Genomic DNA, 15,898 nt, shown 5'->3' on the forward strand with positions numbered 1-15,898 from the left:
TATTAGTTGGAAATAAAAGTGACTTTAAAATGAGATTAACATATACAGAGCACTTCTACATTTCCACATAATGAAAACATAAAAATCTTAGAACCAACACGAATTTTCATACCTTCCTTTTAAAAGAAGGTCCGCGTTTCATAAAGAACCTTGTGGTTATTTTTATTATTTCTTGACAGTGGGCCTGGCGGGTGTTGTACTTTTAATAACCATTTACAAACAGACTCGACCAAACCGGGTTTTCTGTTACTTTACATGTTTACGTTAGTTACATGCTTTCAAAATATCTTATCACCTTATTATAACCTATAAATGGCGGAAACTTCGACAACAAAGTCACGACATTTCTGCGTTCAGTGCTGAATCAATACTGTTTATGTGAAACTTGTCTACTAAATACATATTTTAAGAATTTTATTTATAGCTGTCAAATCAACGGAGAAACTGTAAATGTCTAATCTATTTAGGAAAATTGTTGAGCAGATCGATAATAAGACGTTTATTATTCACAATTGAAATGGGTGAACACTTTTATAGTATCTTTAATGATTAGTCAGTAAAGAAAATGTTATTTTGTATATTTAAAAGGTAATGTGATTACCCATGTTAGACAATGAAGAAAACGTGTTTATATCGGACCACTCCTCTGGCATTGTTTTAGATGGTTGGTACTTGTTGCTATACGAAATAAACAATATTACATTTTTACATGTTACATTAGATTTCTTTGTTTACATTTAATGTTATTTTATTGACTATGAGATATTTACTTTACCTACTATAAATATGAATTTGATGATTTAACGTCAGGTTACGTTTGTTTTTTATTGTTTAACATGAAAAAAATCGAAACCGAAACGTGCAAACTAAGTAATAAATTAGATTAGTTGTTGATCTTTATAGTATCGTTTTTATCATAATAGAACCTTACTTTGTCAGCTTCCAGTTTTTTAAAACATTTATCTTTATGTAGAAAATGCCATCGTTTTGCAAAATGGTATTGACGGAGAAATAGTTCTATAGTATAGAAAAATATAGTTGATTACTCTACAAAACACTGTTAAAGCGTAAAAACTTACTAATAAACAAATTAAATCATTTTTGTCCACTAAGATAACATCATTTATAAACCAACAAAACAAAAACATACATGAAAACGTAAACATCTTTTTCAACTGAATTTTATTCAGGTAATAAGATCATAAGATATAATATCATATTAAAAATATCTTACATCACATAAACATATACGTATTCAATATAAAAGACAATTATTCTAAGAATATGACATTAATAACTAAACATATGCAAATTTGATCTTATAGCTTGGGATGGCCCATTAAAGTAAACTTAATCACTTATTTCCAATGGGGTCGTTAAAATTATATATCCTGTAAAAATAGACAAAAGCTAAAAATGAATTGTTATTATATAATTAGTAAGTAAATCGTCTTTTATATTCTCGTAAGATGAATGGGAAAAAAGCAATCAGTACAAATTCTAAATAAATAATGAATCTACAAACTAAAACTGAAACTGTATCTATAAACCTATACATATAAATATCTCTAAAAATTTACACTATAAAATACATTTTGTCTCTGCCTCGCACATTTATGCAAATGTTTCTTTATTTCTTGTTTGAAACAGTTTTTGGATTTTATCTTTTTTATAGAATCAGGCAGATTATTCGAGTCATGTATAGCATTAAAAAAGAATGTACTGTCTAAAAAACTATGATTTTTTGGAATAATAAAATTTAGTTGGCTGAATCTTGTTTTGGTATGTAAAGACGATACTCTCTGAAAGTTTTGATTGAGATATTCTTGGGATTTGCCATGGAATATATTGAAAACATGATTTAGACGGAGTTGTCGGACCCTATCCTCAACTCTTAACATATTGACCATCTCAAGAGAATCACAAGTCACCGATGACCTTGGTGGCAAATTGAGAATAAACCGAACGACCTTATTTTGAGTAACCTGCAACCTATATTGTAATGCCTTTTAAAGTCCAGAATACCAGGATGAACATGAATAGTCGAAATGACATTGAATCAGAGCATTAACCAGTGTTTTCTTAGTTTGAATGCTGAAATTTTTACAATGACGATATAAGAACTTCACTCGACCATTGACCTTGTTCAAGATTGAACTAACTATTTAATCACCAGAGAGAAAGACTGGTCAGGTACCACTCAGATATTTGACACTTTTTTGAGATGGAATAACACGACCTTTGCAGACTACCTTGAACGAATTGACCTTTTTAAGTTTCTTAACTGAGTCAAATAACATACATTCTGTTTTGCCCAAGTGGACATATCGTTGACATAGCATAGAAACAGCAGGGGGCCAAGTATACACCCCTGAGGCACACCACAAGTAACCTTTGCTGGAGCTGATTGAACCTTATTGATGTTGACCAACTGAGACCTATCAGTAAGATACGAACGAAACCATTCAATAGATTGAACTCCCATGTGTTTAAGTTTATCACATAGGATCCCATGATCTACAGTATCAAAAGCTTTTTGGAGATCCAGCATAACCATTCCAGTGTACAGTCCTTTTGCATTGTTTTCCTTAATATGATCCTGCAAATGAATGAGACAAGTATCCGTCGAGTATGATGACCTGAAACCTGATTGAAACTGATAGACTAAGGAATGTTGACCGAAGTACTCAGAAAACTGATTGTAGACATTGCGTTCTAAGATCTTAGACACCACACTGAGGATACTAACTTGCCGATAAGTATCAACTTCTAGAGGAGATGACTTTTTCCAAAAAGTTTTCTTCAGCAGCCGGTCCATTTTATCATTAACACAGTCAATAGACATAAAACTAAAATCATAACTACTATGGCCAGTACTATTGAAATGAATAGCTACATCAGTTGAAAAATCTGGATCAATAAAATCGTTGATGTCAAATCTTTTGCTATTTATACGGCGAGAAGCTTGCTGCTGGCTGGTTCCACCAATATACTATATATTACATTTTTTATTAATAAATAAATAAATTATTTTATAAATAATAACATTGTTACTAGTACAGTTTACATTAGTTTAAACATATTATATTGCCAATATATACATATATAAACAGATATCTACGTCAATTGTACATATAATAGGCAAAAGGGTCGACCTACAAGTTCTCGCAACATTAGTAACGGGTCTTCCCTAATGCAAATATTTACTTATTTAATTTACAACAACGACAACTAATCAGGTACATGTGTGGTAAATAATGAATTTACAATATTATAGCTACAAACCGGAAAGAAAAAAAAGAGTTGAGATAAGTATAAGGTACAAGTACATGTGTACTTATAAAAGCAATCACTTTTGTGACTAGGGTCAATGTATAGATAGATGTAAGAGTAAAAATGATGCAATTAATGTGCATTAACATGTACTACATTTGGGGGGAAAATTTTAAAAAAGAGAAACGGGTACATGTGACTTATATAGACAAACAAAAGATATAAGAGTACAAAAATTGAGATGCAATTCAATTGCATTAACATGTACTACAATTTGGGGAAAAAGGACATAAAAAAGAAACAACTGGGGTTTTCAATAATAAACTTATATAATTATATATTAAACTTATATAATTATATAAGAATAAATTGAATAATATTGCCTGCTAAATATGGCGAGTCTCAAAAGCGTTTGGTTGATTTTATGTAATGTTGGACTGAGCAGAATATTTTGCTGTTGTCTTCATATGACAATTCGGAATTACCAACTAAAAGAAGTTTGGTATTTAAAGGATGAAATTGCCTTAGATCGTGAAAAAGTTTAATCCTTTGATTCGTATATTTCGTACAAGTGAAAAGAAAATGTTTAACGTCTTCAATATCTTCTCCACAAGAACAGATTGAGTCCTGAGACAGATGGTTGCAAAATAAATGAAAATTCAAATTACTTCACGCGTTTCTAAGCCTTGCATGAATTATAGAAAATTTTCTTTCTCCTACAAGATGCCATTTTGGAGTTTCTGTAGTTGGAAAAACGGTATTTTTAACAATCTTTTAAAACTTGATAAGGTGTTTCTGGCTCTTATTTCAGGACTCAAATTGTTCCAAATATCAATAGCAGAAGGCACAAAGGAATTAGAAAATATTTGTGTTCTTCGACTGAGGATTATAAAATTTTCAGCGTTTCTTAAGTTGTAATGTGTAGAATTAATGACAATGTTTGGAAAAATATTATTCAAATACTTGGGCGCATCACCGTTGCGAATTCTAAATGTGATTAAAAGCTTTTGATATGATCGTCTGTCAGATAGAGAGGGCTAGTTAATTTCCTGATATAAATTTTGAATTGAGACAGACCGGGTAAGTCCAGTTACAATACGGGCTGCTTCATGTTGATTTTGTGTTTCTTTTTCGTACTGAGTACAGACGTCCCACACTACAGAAGCATATTCTAAAACAGGTCTTAAGAAAGATATATACATTTGATAAAGAGTCAGTCTATTAAGAGTATACTTTTTTTTTCATAACTAACAATTTTGAAGCTGATGTAGTTATTTGGTCAATGTGGTCGTGTCATTTTCCATTTGAAGTGTTAAACCTAAGTGTTTATGTCGTTCAACAAATCTAACAGGTACGTCATCAAATGTCAAATATGGTTTGTTGATATTTTGTTGTAAAGTAAAAACATTGCTTCTGTTTTATTCGGATTAAAATCTACAAGCCATTTTTTAGAGTCAGAGATGTGGTACGTTTCTTTGCCGTCAGAATTACAAGTTTTCAATGGGGTGGGTAGGGGGGGGGGGGGGGTGATAACTTCTGAAAAAAGTTTAGTTTTAAGAAAACTACGCAGAAGCTTCCAATATTGTTTTAGATTGTTTGTATTCAAGTCGACAAGGCTGTCCTCCAAATTAGCATAAATTGTTTCTCTGGTATGTTTTTTAAATTGTTAACTTTGTTTCTTAATTTTTATAAGTATTCCAATGGTTTGTATTATGGGTAGAAATTGCAATGAATTTTTGTCTATCACGTTTGCGAGAATACAATCTTATGGTTCAATCATACTATGGTTTGCCGTATGGTCTGATAGTGACTTCTTTGTATGGTATAGACTTTTTCATATAATCTAATAGTTTTTCAGTAAATAAAAGTACACCATCATTAGCGTTAATAGAAATAAGAAACGACCAATCAGCATTTGCAATATAGTTATTTCGGGACTGAAAGTCGGCTCTACTGTATAACCATACTTTCCTTTTATTGGACATTTGACAAGAAAATGGGGCTTTGAAAAATGCACAAGTCGCTTTATGATCACTGATATTGTCAGGAACTGTAAAAATGTCACTGTGTAGACACGTTAAACCATCCGAAACTAGAAATGGATCTACAGTTTACATTATGCTTCAGTTTGTAAGTACAGATGTAGTACAATGTTGTGAATTACTAAAACTGCCACTTTCACAAATTGTTAAACAATGTGTACATCTTGGTCTGTTACATTTACTCGACCTGATATATGGATATGTATTAGTAGACAAATATTTTGTTTTAACTACTGTATCTTTAATATTTCTATAATACGCTATTATAATAAAACAGTGCTTAAAAGAAAATAATTCGTTTTATTTTTAAATTAGTTCTTCTGTGAATTGAAGAATACGGAATACGATAAAGAGAATCTGTCACTAGTTCAAGGTACTCATGAAAGCATCGTGTTCATGAGCAACTAGGCAAAACCTCATTACCGCCGAACCGTTATTTCAATCGGCACATTCAAGCATAATCTTACTGAACGAAAGGAAAAGAAGTTTATCGATATCTTATTTATTGTTTGTTGAAGATTTTCGCTTTTTTTCAAAGACATTGTAAATTATATATCGCTATGATGTCAAATAATGAAGACAATACGCGCACATGAAGAGAAAGGAATAGAGAAGATTAGGGAACTGTCTTTTTGAACTTGAAGTTTATGCAGCAAGTTGGAGGAAGCTTTATCTACCCAAGAAAGACAGTAACCTAATATGTCATTTATCCTGCAACCAAACCACCATATTTAGAACATTATATGTCATAAAAATTGCTTTTCTGTATCCAAAAACTGATGTGTAAATCTACGATCAATTTCTCGTTTCAGTTCAACACGATTAGTCACATATCACAATAATAACATTAATCATTGCCTTCCAAAGAAACTAAACTAATTGATCCTTTTATTTATTAACACGCTGTTTTTATGAAGAATGGAACTAGTTAATACCTTCTTCGTACCGCAAGGCTGCAAGTTTAAGAACAGAACTTGAAAAATGACCGAAATCTGGTACGAGTTCCATTTGACCATTTTCATTAGTAACGAATTTGGCTCGTGTAAACTGTCTAAATATTTTCAACATCAAAGGTGGCATTATTGTTAAGTCAATATGCTCTTTGCAAATAAGAATAATGGGTTTCTTAAGTTCGTAGGATTCACGAATTTCCATCTGACACCAGTGGCTTTCACAGAAACTGTTTGAAACCACAAAAATTGCGACACAACTCTCTGATACACATCGCAATATTTCATCAACGATTGGAAATCCTGGATTAATATGTTTATCACCAAAACATACTACTTCTTGCTCTATTCCCGTCAATGCTTTCAACGATTCTCTTAGGTTTTCATAAATTAGATCGATGTCATGTCTTTCGTCTTCACTGGAAAACGATAAAAAGCATAAAAACTTCTGTTCCAGTAACCCGTTTTTAAAATCTTCTAGAAAATTCGCCCTTTTTCGTACTGTTTCTCGTTTTCGTTTCTTGTATACGATGAACGTAATAGCTAGAGAGATGATGCAGAAAAATGCTATACCCGTTGAAACTAAAACTGCAACTACTCTTGAACGTATGCACAGAAACCTTGATTCGTCAACTGCTTTATCATCAACTACAACATCATTGCCATCTAAGGTACATGTATACTTTCGTCTTTTGTTTGTTTCGAAGTACGAAGATAACCATGTAACAAACGGTTCCGACTGGCAATTGCAAATCAATGGATTATGAGAAAAACTGATTTCGACAGGTTTTGGCATATTTTGTGTCAGAGAAACGAGACTGCGCAAGTCGGGACCATCAATATAGTGTATCTTATTGTTTTCCATGTTGAGAAAACGTAAGTTGATTAAATGTCGTATTTCAAAAGTTATTGAAGCTAACTTATTATGGGATAAATCTATTTCTGTCAAGTTGATATTATTAGAAAATATTGTAGAAGGTAACCAGCTTAACTGATTATGTGAAAGATCCAGGTGTAATAAATGTTTGAAAGTAAAGAACAGATACCGAAATTCTGCAAAGGAGGCCATCAGATACAGTTTATTGTGAGCAAGGTGGAATCTTTTTAACGACAAGATTGATCCAAAGGCAAAAGGGGATAAGTATTCCAGATCGTTTAAAGATAAATCAAGTTCATGTAAGTGCATTTTGCTTGGCCACAGTAAAGTTGCATTGAAAATATGAAGTTTATTAGATCTTAATTCTACTGATTCTAAATCAATATTACACGATGAAAAGTTGAGAAAAGAATTTGTTATCTCCATGCTTCTAGAAAATATTCCATTTAGTTTCAAATTTTCAACTTCTTTACAAAACAGTGTGCGTAGTAAGAAATCGGTAGTTTCATTACAATTTAGATTAACTGTTTTGTTAGATAGCAAACCATGATCTAGTTTTATGAATCTAGGTTGAATAAGGGATGCATCCAAAATTTTCACATGGTACAGTATATTTTCCAATAGTACCTTAAGCTCTGAATAACCACTGCTGACTACAAACGTGGTATTCGAAATATCAAAATCATGTAAATAGTATGAAAGATGTTCTATCTGGAATGGACCCTTGACTATTAAGTTACATCCACTTAAACTTAACTTCCTTATTTCCATTTTACTAATCATTTTACTACATGCATTATCTATAACTAAAAATAAAAAATTACGAGCACTAGTGGCAATCTGGTCAAGAATTAATGCGTCTAAGCGGCTATGTGACTCCAGCATTGTCAAAAGAGATCCCGCACTGAGATCATAACATGACGATAAATTTAATGACTGCAGCTTTGTCAATCCGTACAGAATATTACTCGGATTTTGCGCATTTATCTTTAAAACAGGGGAATGTATTCCGAGTGTCTTTAAAGTAGTGAGAGAAAAAAAGTTGTTGTCATATAGATGTAAATCCACATAGTGATTTACTGTTATATCCAAAAAATCTACTGACATCCAGGTAATATCCGTAAATGTTTCATTCTTTATCATGGCATGCAAAAAGTCTTTAACAATCACTCTCGACATATTATCAGGAAGAACATATGGTAGACTGTGTTCACATATAACAGATAATTCTTCAGTATAGCAATCGCCCATTCCACTGATCTTTGTGCCTTCGTGTGAACCAGTCATAAAGACTGACACAGTCAGGAAGAGGAAGTAAATCTGTAGCAGAAGCATTCCTACTGAAATATAAGAAGGCAAAACGGTAAAGATATGATAGTGAGTTTTGACATTTTAGTGGGAATGACGCAAAGGCCATGAATTTAGCGCACGTTCGTATTTTCAGAGAAAGAAATGATAAAAGCGCTTGCTAATACTTCTATTAAGAACACATGTGTACTTTTATACCCCTGTATGCTTCACCAACTAGCCCTCTAGCATTTTTATTAATTAAACTTATCTTTGATAAACATAGCCTTGAAATTATAATCTAAAGTAATTTCATTTACAGTGTTAAATAAAGTTGAGTGGACAATTCATTGAAGACTATTAACACGGTCTTGTCGTTTTGTTGCCGTGAGCACAGTGCTAAACTTTATAGCATTGCCTCACAAAAATATCGCTCTATAGACACGTGGCATGTTATGACACATTATAGTTACACTGTGCTGACTAGTCCTAAAACTATGCTTTTAATTCAACTAGAGCCATTTTTCACGTTGTTTGGTACGAACCAGATAGAGGGCGTGTGTGCTCTACCACTTGGCTATCAAGGCAGTGCTCACATCATACTGTATGAATAAACAACGAATATAGATAACAGAATGTTCGATGCGACGTAAGCCTTACAGTTTAAATATTTAGTATGTGAGATATCTCTGAAATATACAATCAAATTAAGAACAACCCTCAATAACTTAATCCTTAACTTCGAATATCACTTCTTTAACTGCGTCACAAAATAAGATTTTGGATGGTTGTGACTCGACAAAACCAGTCCAAAACAAAAGTCATCAGAATATAAAAGTTGATAATATGCGCATGGGTACTTGTAGGATACCTGTATAACATTTTAATACCTGTAATATGTTCGAACAATGTTTTAACGGATTTCCCCATCTTTTTAGTTATGACTCACAAGGTAATATGAATAAACGCAAAAAGTGATATCCAGCATGATAAACATATCAAAGGTAGAAGGAGGAAGTTATCAATTTACATGAGTGCAATATATCATAAAGGGGAGTTGCAAAATCAGTGTATTGTAATATACCGTACAGGGAAGTTTGAAATTTTAAATATTTCTTATATTATATTAAATATTGACTTTAAGAAAAGCTTTTTTTCTACACTATATAGATTATATTCGTAATACATATTTTAGTAACGATCTTCATTAACAGCTCTATTAGCCCTGTTAGTGTGGAAGTTTCTCATAAACAGACTCAATGAGTCTGCTATAACCTCATTTTTTACTTAGCTGTGTACTATGGTTTGATTGGATCTTCTGATCAATTTTATTAAGTTGATATAAATATACTTATTGTATTTACCATTACATATCACATGCATATTGGTTAATACATAGATGACAACGAAGCATATCACTGAGAGTTAATTACGTATACTATGTGGATTTATAATACTCTAGAGGGTTCCAAAATTTGTTTCTATTTCATTGATCCTTGATGCCATCTGACATATAAATATATGAACCGCACCATGCATGAGAAAACCAACATTGTGCGTTTGCGACCAGCATGGATCCAGTTTGGTCAGGGTCCATGCTGTTCGCTAATTGTTTCTCTCATTGCAAAAGGCTTTGAAAGCGAACAGCATTGATCCTGGTCTGGATCCATGCTGGTCGCAAACGCACTATGTTGGTTTTCTCATGGCGCGGCTCATATATAAATGTATAAAGGACAACATATGTTATATTTTAGATGTCACGAAGCGACTTTGAAAACTACAGTACATCGAAGAGAAAATGACAACAGTATTTCATTAGCAAAAGGAATGCGAAAGAGGTTAAGGCTGAGAATATAAATAATAAATGCAATATTAGACTGATTCTCTTTGTTGGGGGTACATCTGAAATACGAATTATAATTGATCAACGTTTATGCTGCCAGTGCCTTAAAGCAGGGGAAGAAATCTTTTCAGATATTCAAACAGTATTAAAAATGTTATCAATTAGATCATTGCAGGTATTACAATTGCATACAAAGATACACCCTAATCTTTGATCGGACGTCTTACCGTTCACGCCCTCTAGTCCCGGGTTGAGCAGAACTCAACATTTATACATGTAACAGGTACCGAAATAAAATTTAGGAACTCCCGCAGCTGTATTCATACGGCCGTGTACATGGATCTTTTAATGATACACATAGTGCAATTTAATGAAAAGCGGCGTATGATCCCAATTAAAATAATGGTTTGCCCTAAACGAGAAAACAATCGGCAGAACTTAACAGTGAGGACCTGAGGTTATAGCGCCTGCATATATCTGAAACTGCCAAAAGACAATTAAAAACCAGGGGTGATAAGGCAATACTTAAAGTATTAAAGTCGGAGTATTAGAACATCCGAACCGAAAGGTTCAAGCTGAAAAAAAAGTAAACAGTACACTAACACAACATAAATGTCGTGCTGAACGATCTAAAGAGACCGAACTATAACAGGTTTGAATAAAAGTATGGGGAGACTTTTTAGGACCTCCATATGACACAGAGAACGCTACTGTGATAATAAAATAGTAACAAAGTGGAAAACCAACAGGTCGCCCAACACGACATAAATAAAAATGTTGCGGGCACAGTTTGATTGAGCTTGTACATTAATATATTGTACTTATTTACGTGTACCTTAACATTGTCCAAGAGCTCACTAGCTTAGAAGCCTATAAGTTGAAAAAATCATGAAACATTTTTTATATATTCCCAAAAGGAGCCTTGAAGAATTTTATGTCTAGTAGTTTTACAGAGAATGTATTATGATTTAACTAATGGAGGCATCTTGAAACAAACCGGAATCAAGTACAAAGTGGACACATTTTACTAGATAATTAACAGATTTTTATCTAACCTTCATTTACTATTCATAACATCTAAATCATTATCAGCAAAAATTTCATGTAATCAGTAAAACAATTGTAAATTTTAAAAAGGCCACTTAGGGAGGTTGACATTTTGCCGAACGTTTGCTTTATTTGCTGATTATGCATGTGTGTCTTGAAATCTTATATTATCTTTCTTACATTCAAAGATGAATCTTCAGTATACTAGGTAATATAGTAATTGCAAAGGATTTATTACAGGAAATTTGCGAACCAAACTACATGTATCATCCAGACAAAGCCAGATATCATCAAGAAAAAGCCAGATTTGAATATATATAAAACCGAGTGTTCAAATCGTAGCACGCTCTGATCTAGTAAGTTGTTGCTTCATGTTTTAGCGTACAATTAGTGAATTTGACATTAGCGTGCGTACGTGCGTGCGTTCTTTCTTGTTGCGTGCATGCTTGTGTTCTTACGTGTGTGCTTTCACGCGTACGTGCATGTTTAAGTAATGCAATATTTACAGACAGTGGAAATTAGTTTTCCTAAAACATTTGGAAACATAAAGTTCATCAGTAAAAAGCAAGAGACTTATCTTGAATAAGGTATTTATATTTAAGAAATAATAAGTTCCCAAACGTGGTTTATCGTAGAATAACCTGAGTTCTGAGTTCTTATGCGTAAGAATATATCACGAAAGCCGTAGGCCTGAGTGATATATTGTTTCGCATAAGAACGAAAAACTTGTGTTATTCTACGATAAATCACACTTGGGAACTTATTATTTCGGCTATAACACGACATACTAGTATCAACAGTGTTAGAAATAATAGTAACTATTTTTACGACCGTGCTAAGCGCCTGAATCGGATGACGTCATTGCACGCGAGTGGTTTATTGCAGAATAACCCGAGATAGATTTTGCTCTACATGTATGTAGGTTATTCGCTGGTCGTGTTAGAATTACTACTAATCATGTGAAAAGCAGCATGATTTCTATCCCACTGAATTGTTCAATATATATTTTTGACAAAACAATATATCTCACAGTATAAATAAATATCAAGGCATTATTATGGGATAAATCTATTTCTGTCAAGTTGATATTATTAGAAAATATTGTAGAAGGTAACCAGCTTAACTGATTATGTGAAAGATCCAGGTGTAATAAATGTTTGAATGTAAAGAACAGATACCGAAATTCTACAAAGAAGGCCATCAGATACAGTTTATTGTGGGCAAGTTCGAATCTTTTTAACGACTTTGATAAACATAATTTTGAAGCTACATTTGAAAGTAATTCCATTTACAGTGTCAAATAACTTTAAGTGAAAAAATCATTGAAGACTAATATGAAAAAGGCAAAGCCTCTGAGCGGGCGTAGCTTAAACGACAAAGAAACTATCCACTGCTAAAAACAATTCCGAGAACCTATTCACTTGAAAAGAAACAACAATTTAATGTCATTATACCTGTAACAGCGAATATCATACGTTGCAATATTTATGGAAAGCCGGTGTCACGGTGACGTCATTACCTGTTTGTGGCGTACATATACAGTGAAACACCGCTCGCTCGAGCATCGATGACTCGAGTACCCGGGCTCGCTCGAGCAGTTCATGTGGTCCCGGTCGATTTCCTTCTATTTTCTATGTGAAATTACCACGGCTGGGTCGAGCACCGATAACTCGATCGCTCGAGCATGACATCTGGTCCCTGTGTATTAATTTACTCTTTGTTGCTTCTGGCAAACTCGAGCAGAGGTGTCAAAATTGTTCACACCTTCGGTGGTCAGAATTTATCGGTTTATTAAAAATGTCCACACACCGTGAGAATTGCGTGGTCTATTCCACGACTATCCTTAATGTTTGTTTGTTGGTATATTTGATCTGATAATGAGATTAATTATTGACAAAAGTTTTATTGGTCAGATATAGATGAATTACTGATTACTTAAATTTTCTTTTCTGCGGGATCGAGAAGACTGTCATGAGATCTTTGTATTTTAATCAGCAGTTGTTTGCACGCAAATGAAGGAAATAATATAGCCTTTTCATAAAATTGAGAAAATAATTTTGATATGCACTTGTTCATAAATAAAAATAAAAAGTCCTAGTTGTTTCTTCGCATGTGCCATTTACAAATTACGTATTGAAACGTCTATCAATATGTTTTTGTTTTGTTTTTTGAAAATGTCACAAGCATGTTATTATTACGCATCATCGTTTACTTTGCAAATGGTCGCGATGACAATTGATATTGGTAAAACAAACTTCAATTTTCTTCTTATGTTGGTCAATGTTCGAGTCGTTCGAAACCATGGATAACTCGAGCATTTTGCTCATCCCCTTGCGACCTCGAGCGAGCGGTGTTTTACTGTAGCTTATTTATGACATTTTATCCCATTTTCTGGCCAATGCTTGATCTTTTAAAAGAAAATCATATTTTTTCTACCAACTGAAAATCTTTCTTGCCTTATTTTTGAGTGATGGATAATATTCAGCAATCAAATGAAGTTCTGTATTCACTGCCAACAAAGCATTTCATGTGAGCAGCTGTCCTCTAGGGACACGCACTTCGTAAAATAAAAACAAAATTGAAATAATTTCCATAACATAACTTTTTTGAAAATAAAGACACCTAATGAACATAGAGATTGTAACTCAAATATAAAACAAAAAAAAAATAAAAACAATTTTCCCGACTATGACGGAAGTACAACAAAATGGCGGCGCCCAGACGAGAAGAAAATTTTTCAGCTACATCACTTCGTCCCATTTGACACACCTTTGTTATATTCGCCTACACATTGCCGTAAGGCGAGCTACGCGCTCGCAATTGCGCTTCGAGCAATTGCTCGCGAGCTATGCTCGCTACTAACATGATACTGTTATTTGTGTTGTAGTAAGCACAGTACACAACTTTATGGCATTGCCTGACAAAGGCCACTTCATACGCATGTGACATGTTACCCTACATTATAGTTTCATTGTGCTGACCAGTCCTAAAACTATGCTTTTCAATGTCTGAGCGAGAAAACTACTACTGCCATTTTTTCACGTAGTTTGGTACGAACCAGGTAGAGAGCGAACACGGGAAGGCACCCGTGTCCGAAGTGTGTGCTCTACCACTCGGCTATCAAGGCAGTGCTCACATTATACTGTATGAATAAACAACGAATATAGATAACAGAATGTTCGATGCGAAGTAAGCCTTACAGTTTATATATTTAGTATATGAAATATCCTTGAAATTTACAATCAAATTAAGAACAAACCTCTATAACTTAATCCTTTATTTCGAATATCACTTCTTTAACTGCGTTACAGAATAAGATTTTGGATGGTTGTGACTCGCTAAAACTAGTCCAAAACTAGAACCATCAGAAAACAGTAGGAGATAATATAGCTACCTGTATAACCCTGTAATATAGTAGACGCAACCTTAAGCTGATTATTCATATTGATTATTTCATTGTAGAAATATGGGGTACTTAGAGTAACCGTCAATTTTAAATTTATGAATGCAAAGAGCTGAAGCGTTTTACGTACATTCCTTTTCAATAATAGGTTGTATCTAATTATGTATTATCATACAAAGGTTAACCATCGGGGTCAAGTTGCGTCCACTATATATTCGAACAATGTTTTTAATTGGGATTTCCCCATCGTTTTTGTTATGACACACAAAGCAATATAAATAGATGCAAAACCAATACCCGTCAAAATTAGGAGGAAGTTTAGATTTAAATGAGTGTTGTATACAATAAAGGGGAGTCATACTATCAGTTTAGTGTATTATACTGTACAGGGAAGTTTTAAGTTTTAAATATTTATTAATATTTCATGTATATCAAATACTGACAAAGCTTTAAGAAAAACATTTACGCACTATAAAAAATATATCAGAAATAAATATTTTAGTGACGATCTTCAATCTAAATATTTCTTAATATATCAAATATTGACAAAGCTTTAAGAAAAACTTTTACGCACTATAAAATTTATATCAGAAATAAATATTTTAGTGACGATCTTCAATCTAAATATTTCTTAATATATCAAATATTGACAAAGCTTTAAGAAAGATTTTATGCACTATAAAATCAACATCAGAAATAAATATTTTAGTAACGATCTTCAATCTAAATATTTCTTAATATATCAAATATTCACAAAGCTTTAAGAAAAGATTTCGTACACTATATAAATTAAATTTGTAATAAATATTTAAGTAACGAGTTTCATTAACCGCTCCATTAGCCCTGTTAGTGCAGAAGATTCTCATAATTACACCCAATGAAACTGAGCCTGCTATGACCTTAATTTTTTTACTTAGCTGTTTACTATGGTGTGATGAGATCTTTTGATAATTTTTTATAAATTTGGTAAAAATATGCTTATCGTATTTACCATTGTTATAATCCGCACCATGAGAAAACCAACATAGTGCGTTTGCGACCAGGATGGATCCAGATCAGCCCCGGATGCGCAGGCTGGTCAGGATCCATGTTGTACCCTTAAAGATTCTCTCAATGCAAAAGGCTTTGAATGCGCGGATGCGCAGACTGGTCTGGATCCATGCTGGTCGCAAACGC

General features: G+C 33.2%; 1 protein-coding gene across 2 annotated transcripts; it reads right to left on the reverse strand.

Annotated features, from left to right (window-relative positions):
- Positions 1-1,153: 1,153 nt before the first annotated feature.
- LOC123542675 (toll-like receptor 4) lies at positions 1,154-14,865 on the reverse strand. Of its 2 annotated transcripts, none has more exons than XM_045328626.2 (2): positions 14,579-14,865; positions 1,154-8,482 (listed from the first exon to the last, which is right to left on the reverse strand). In XM_045328626.2, the coding sequence occupies exon 2, from the start codon at positions 8,475-8,477 to the stop codon at positions 6,240-6,242; it is 2,238 nt and encodes a 745-aa protein (XP_045184561.2). In that variant the 5' UTR covers positions 8,478-8,482; positions 14,579-14,865; the 3' UTR covers positions 1,154-6,239. The 2 variants fall into 2 exon arrangements, with proteins under 2 accessions (XP_045184561.2, XP_045184562.2); XM_045328627.2 differs by having other exon boundaries at positions 1,154-8,479; positions 14,579-14,864.
- Positions 14,866-15,898: the final 1,033 nt, after the last annotated feature.

Source organism: Mercenaria mercenaria, chromosome 19 (genome assembly GCF_021730395.1).
Source record: "Mercenaria mercenaria strain notata chromosome 19, MADL_Memer_1, whole genome shotgun sequence".
Lineage (NCBI taxonomy): Eukaryota > Metazoa > Mollusca > Bivalvia > Venerida > Veneridae > Mercenaria > Mercenaria mercenaria.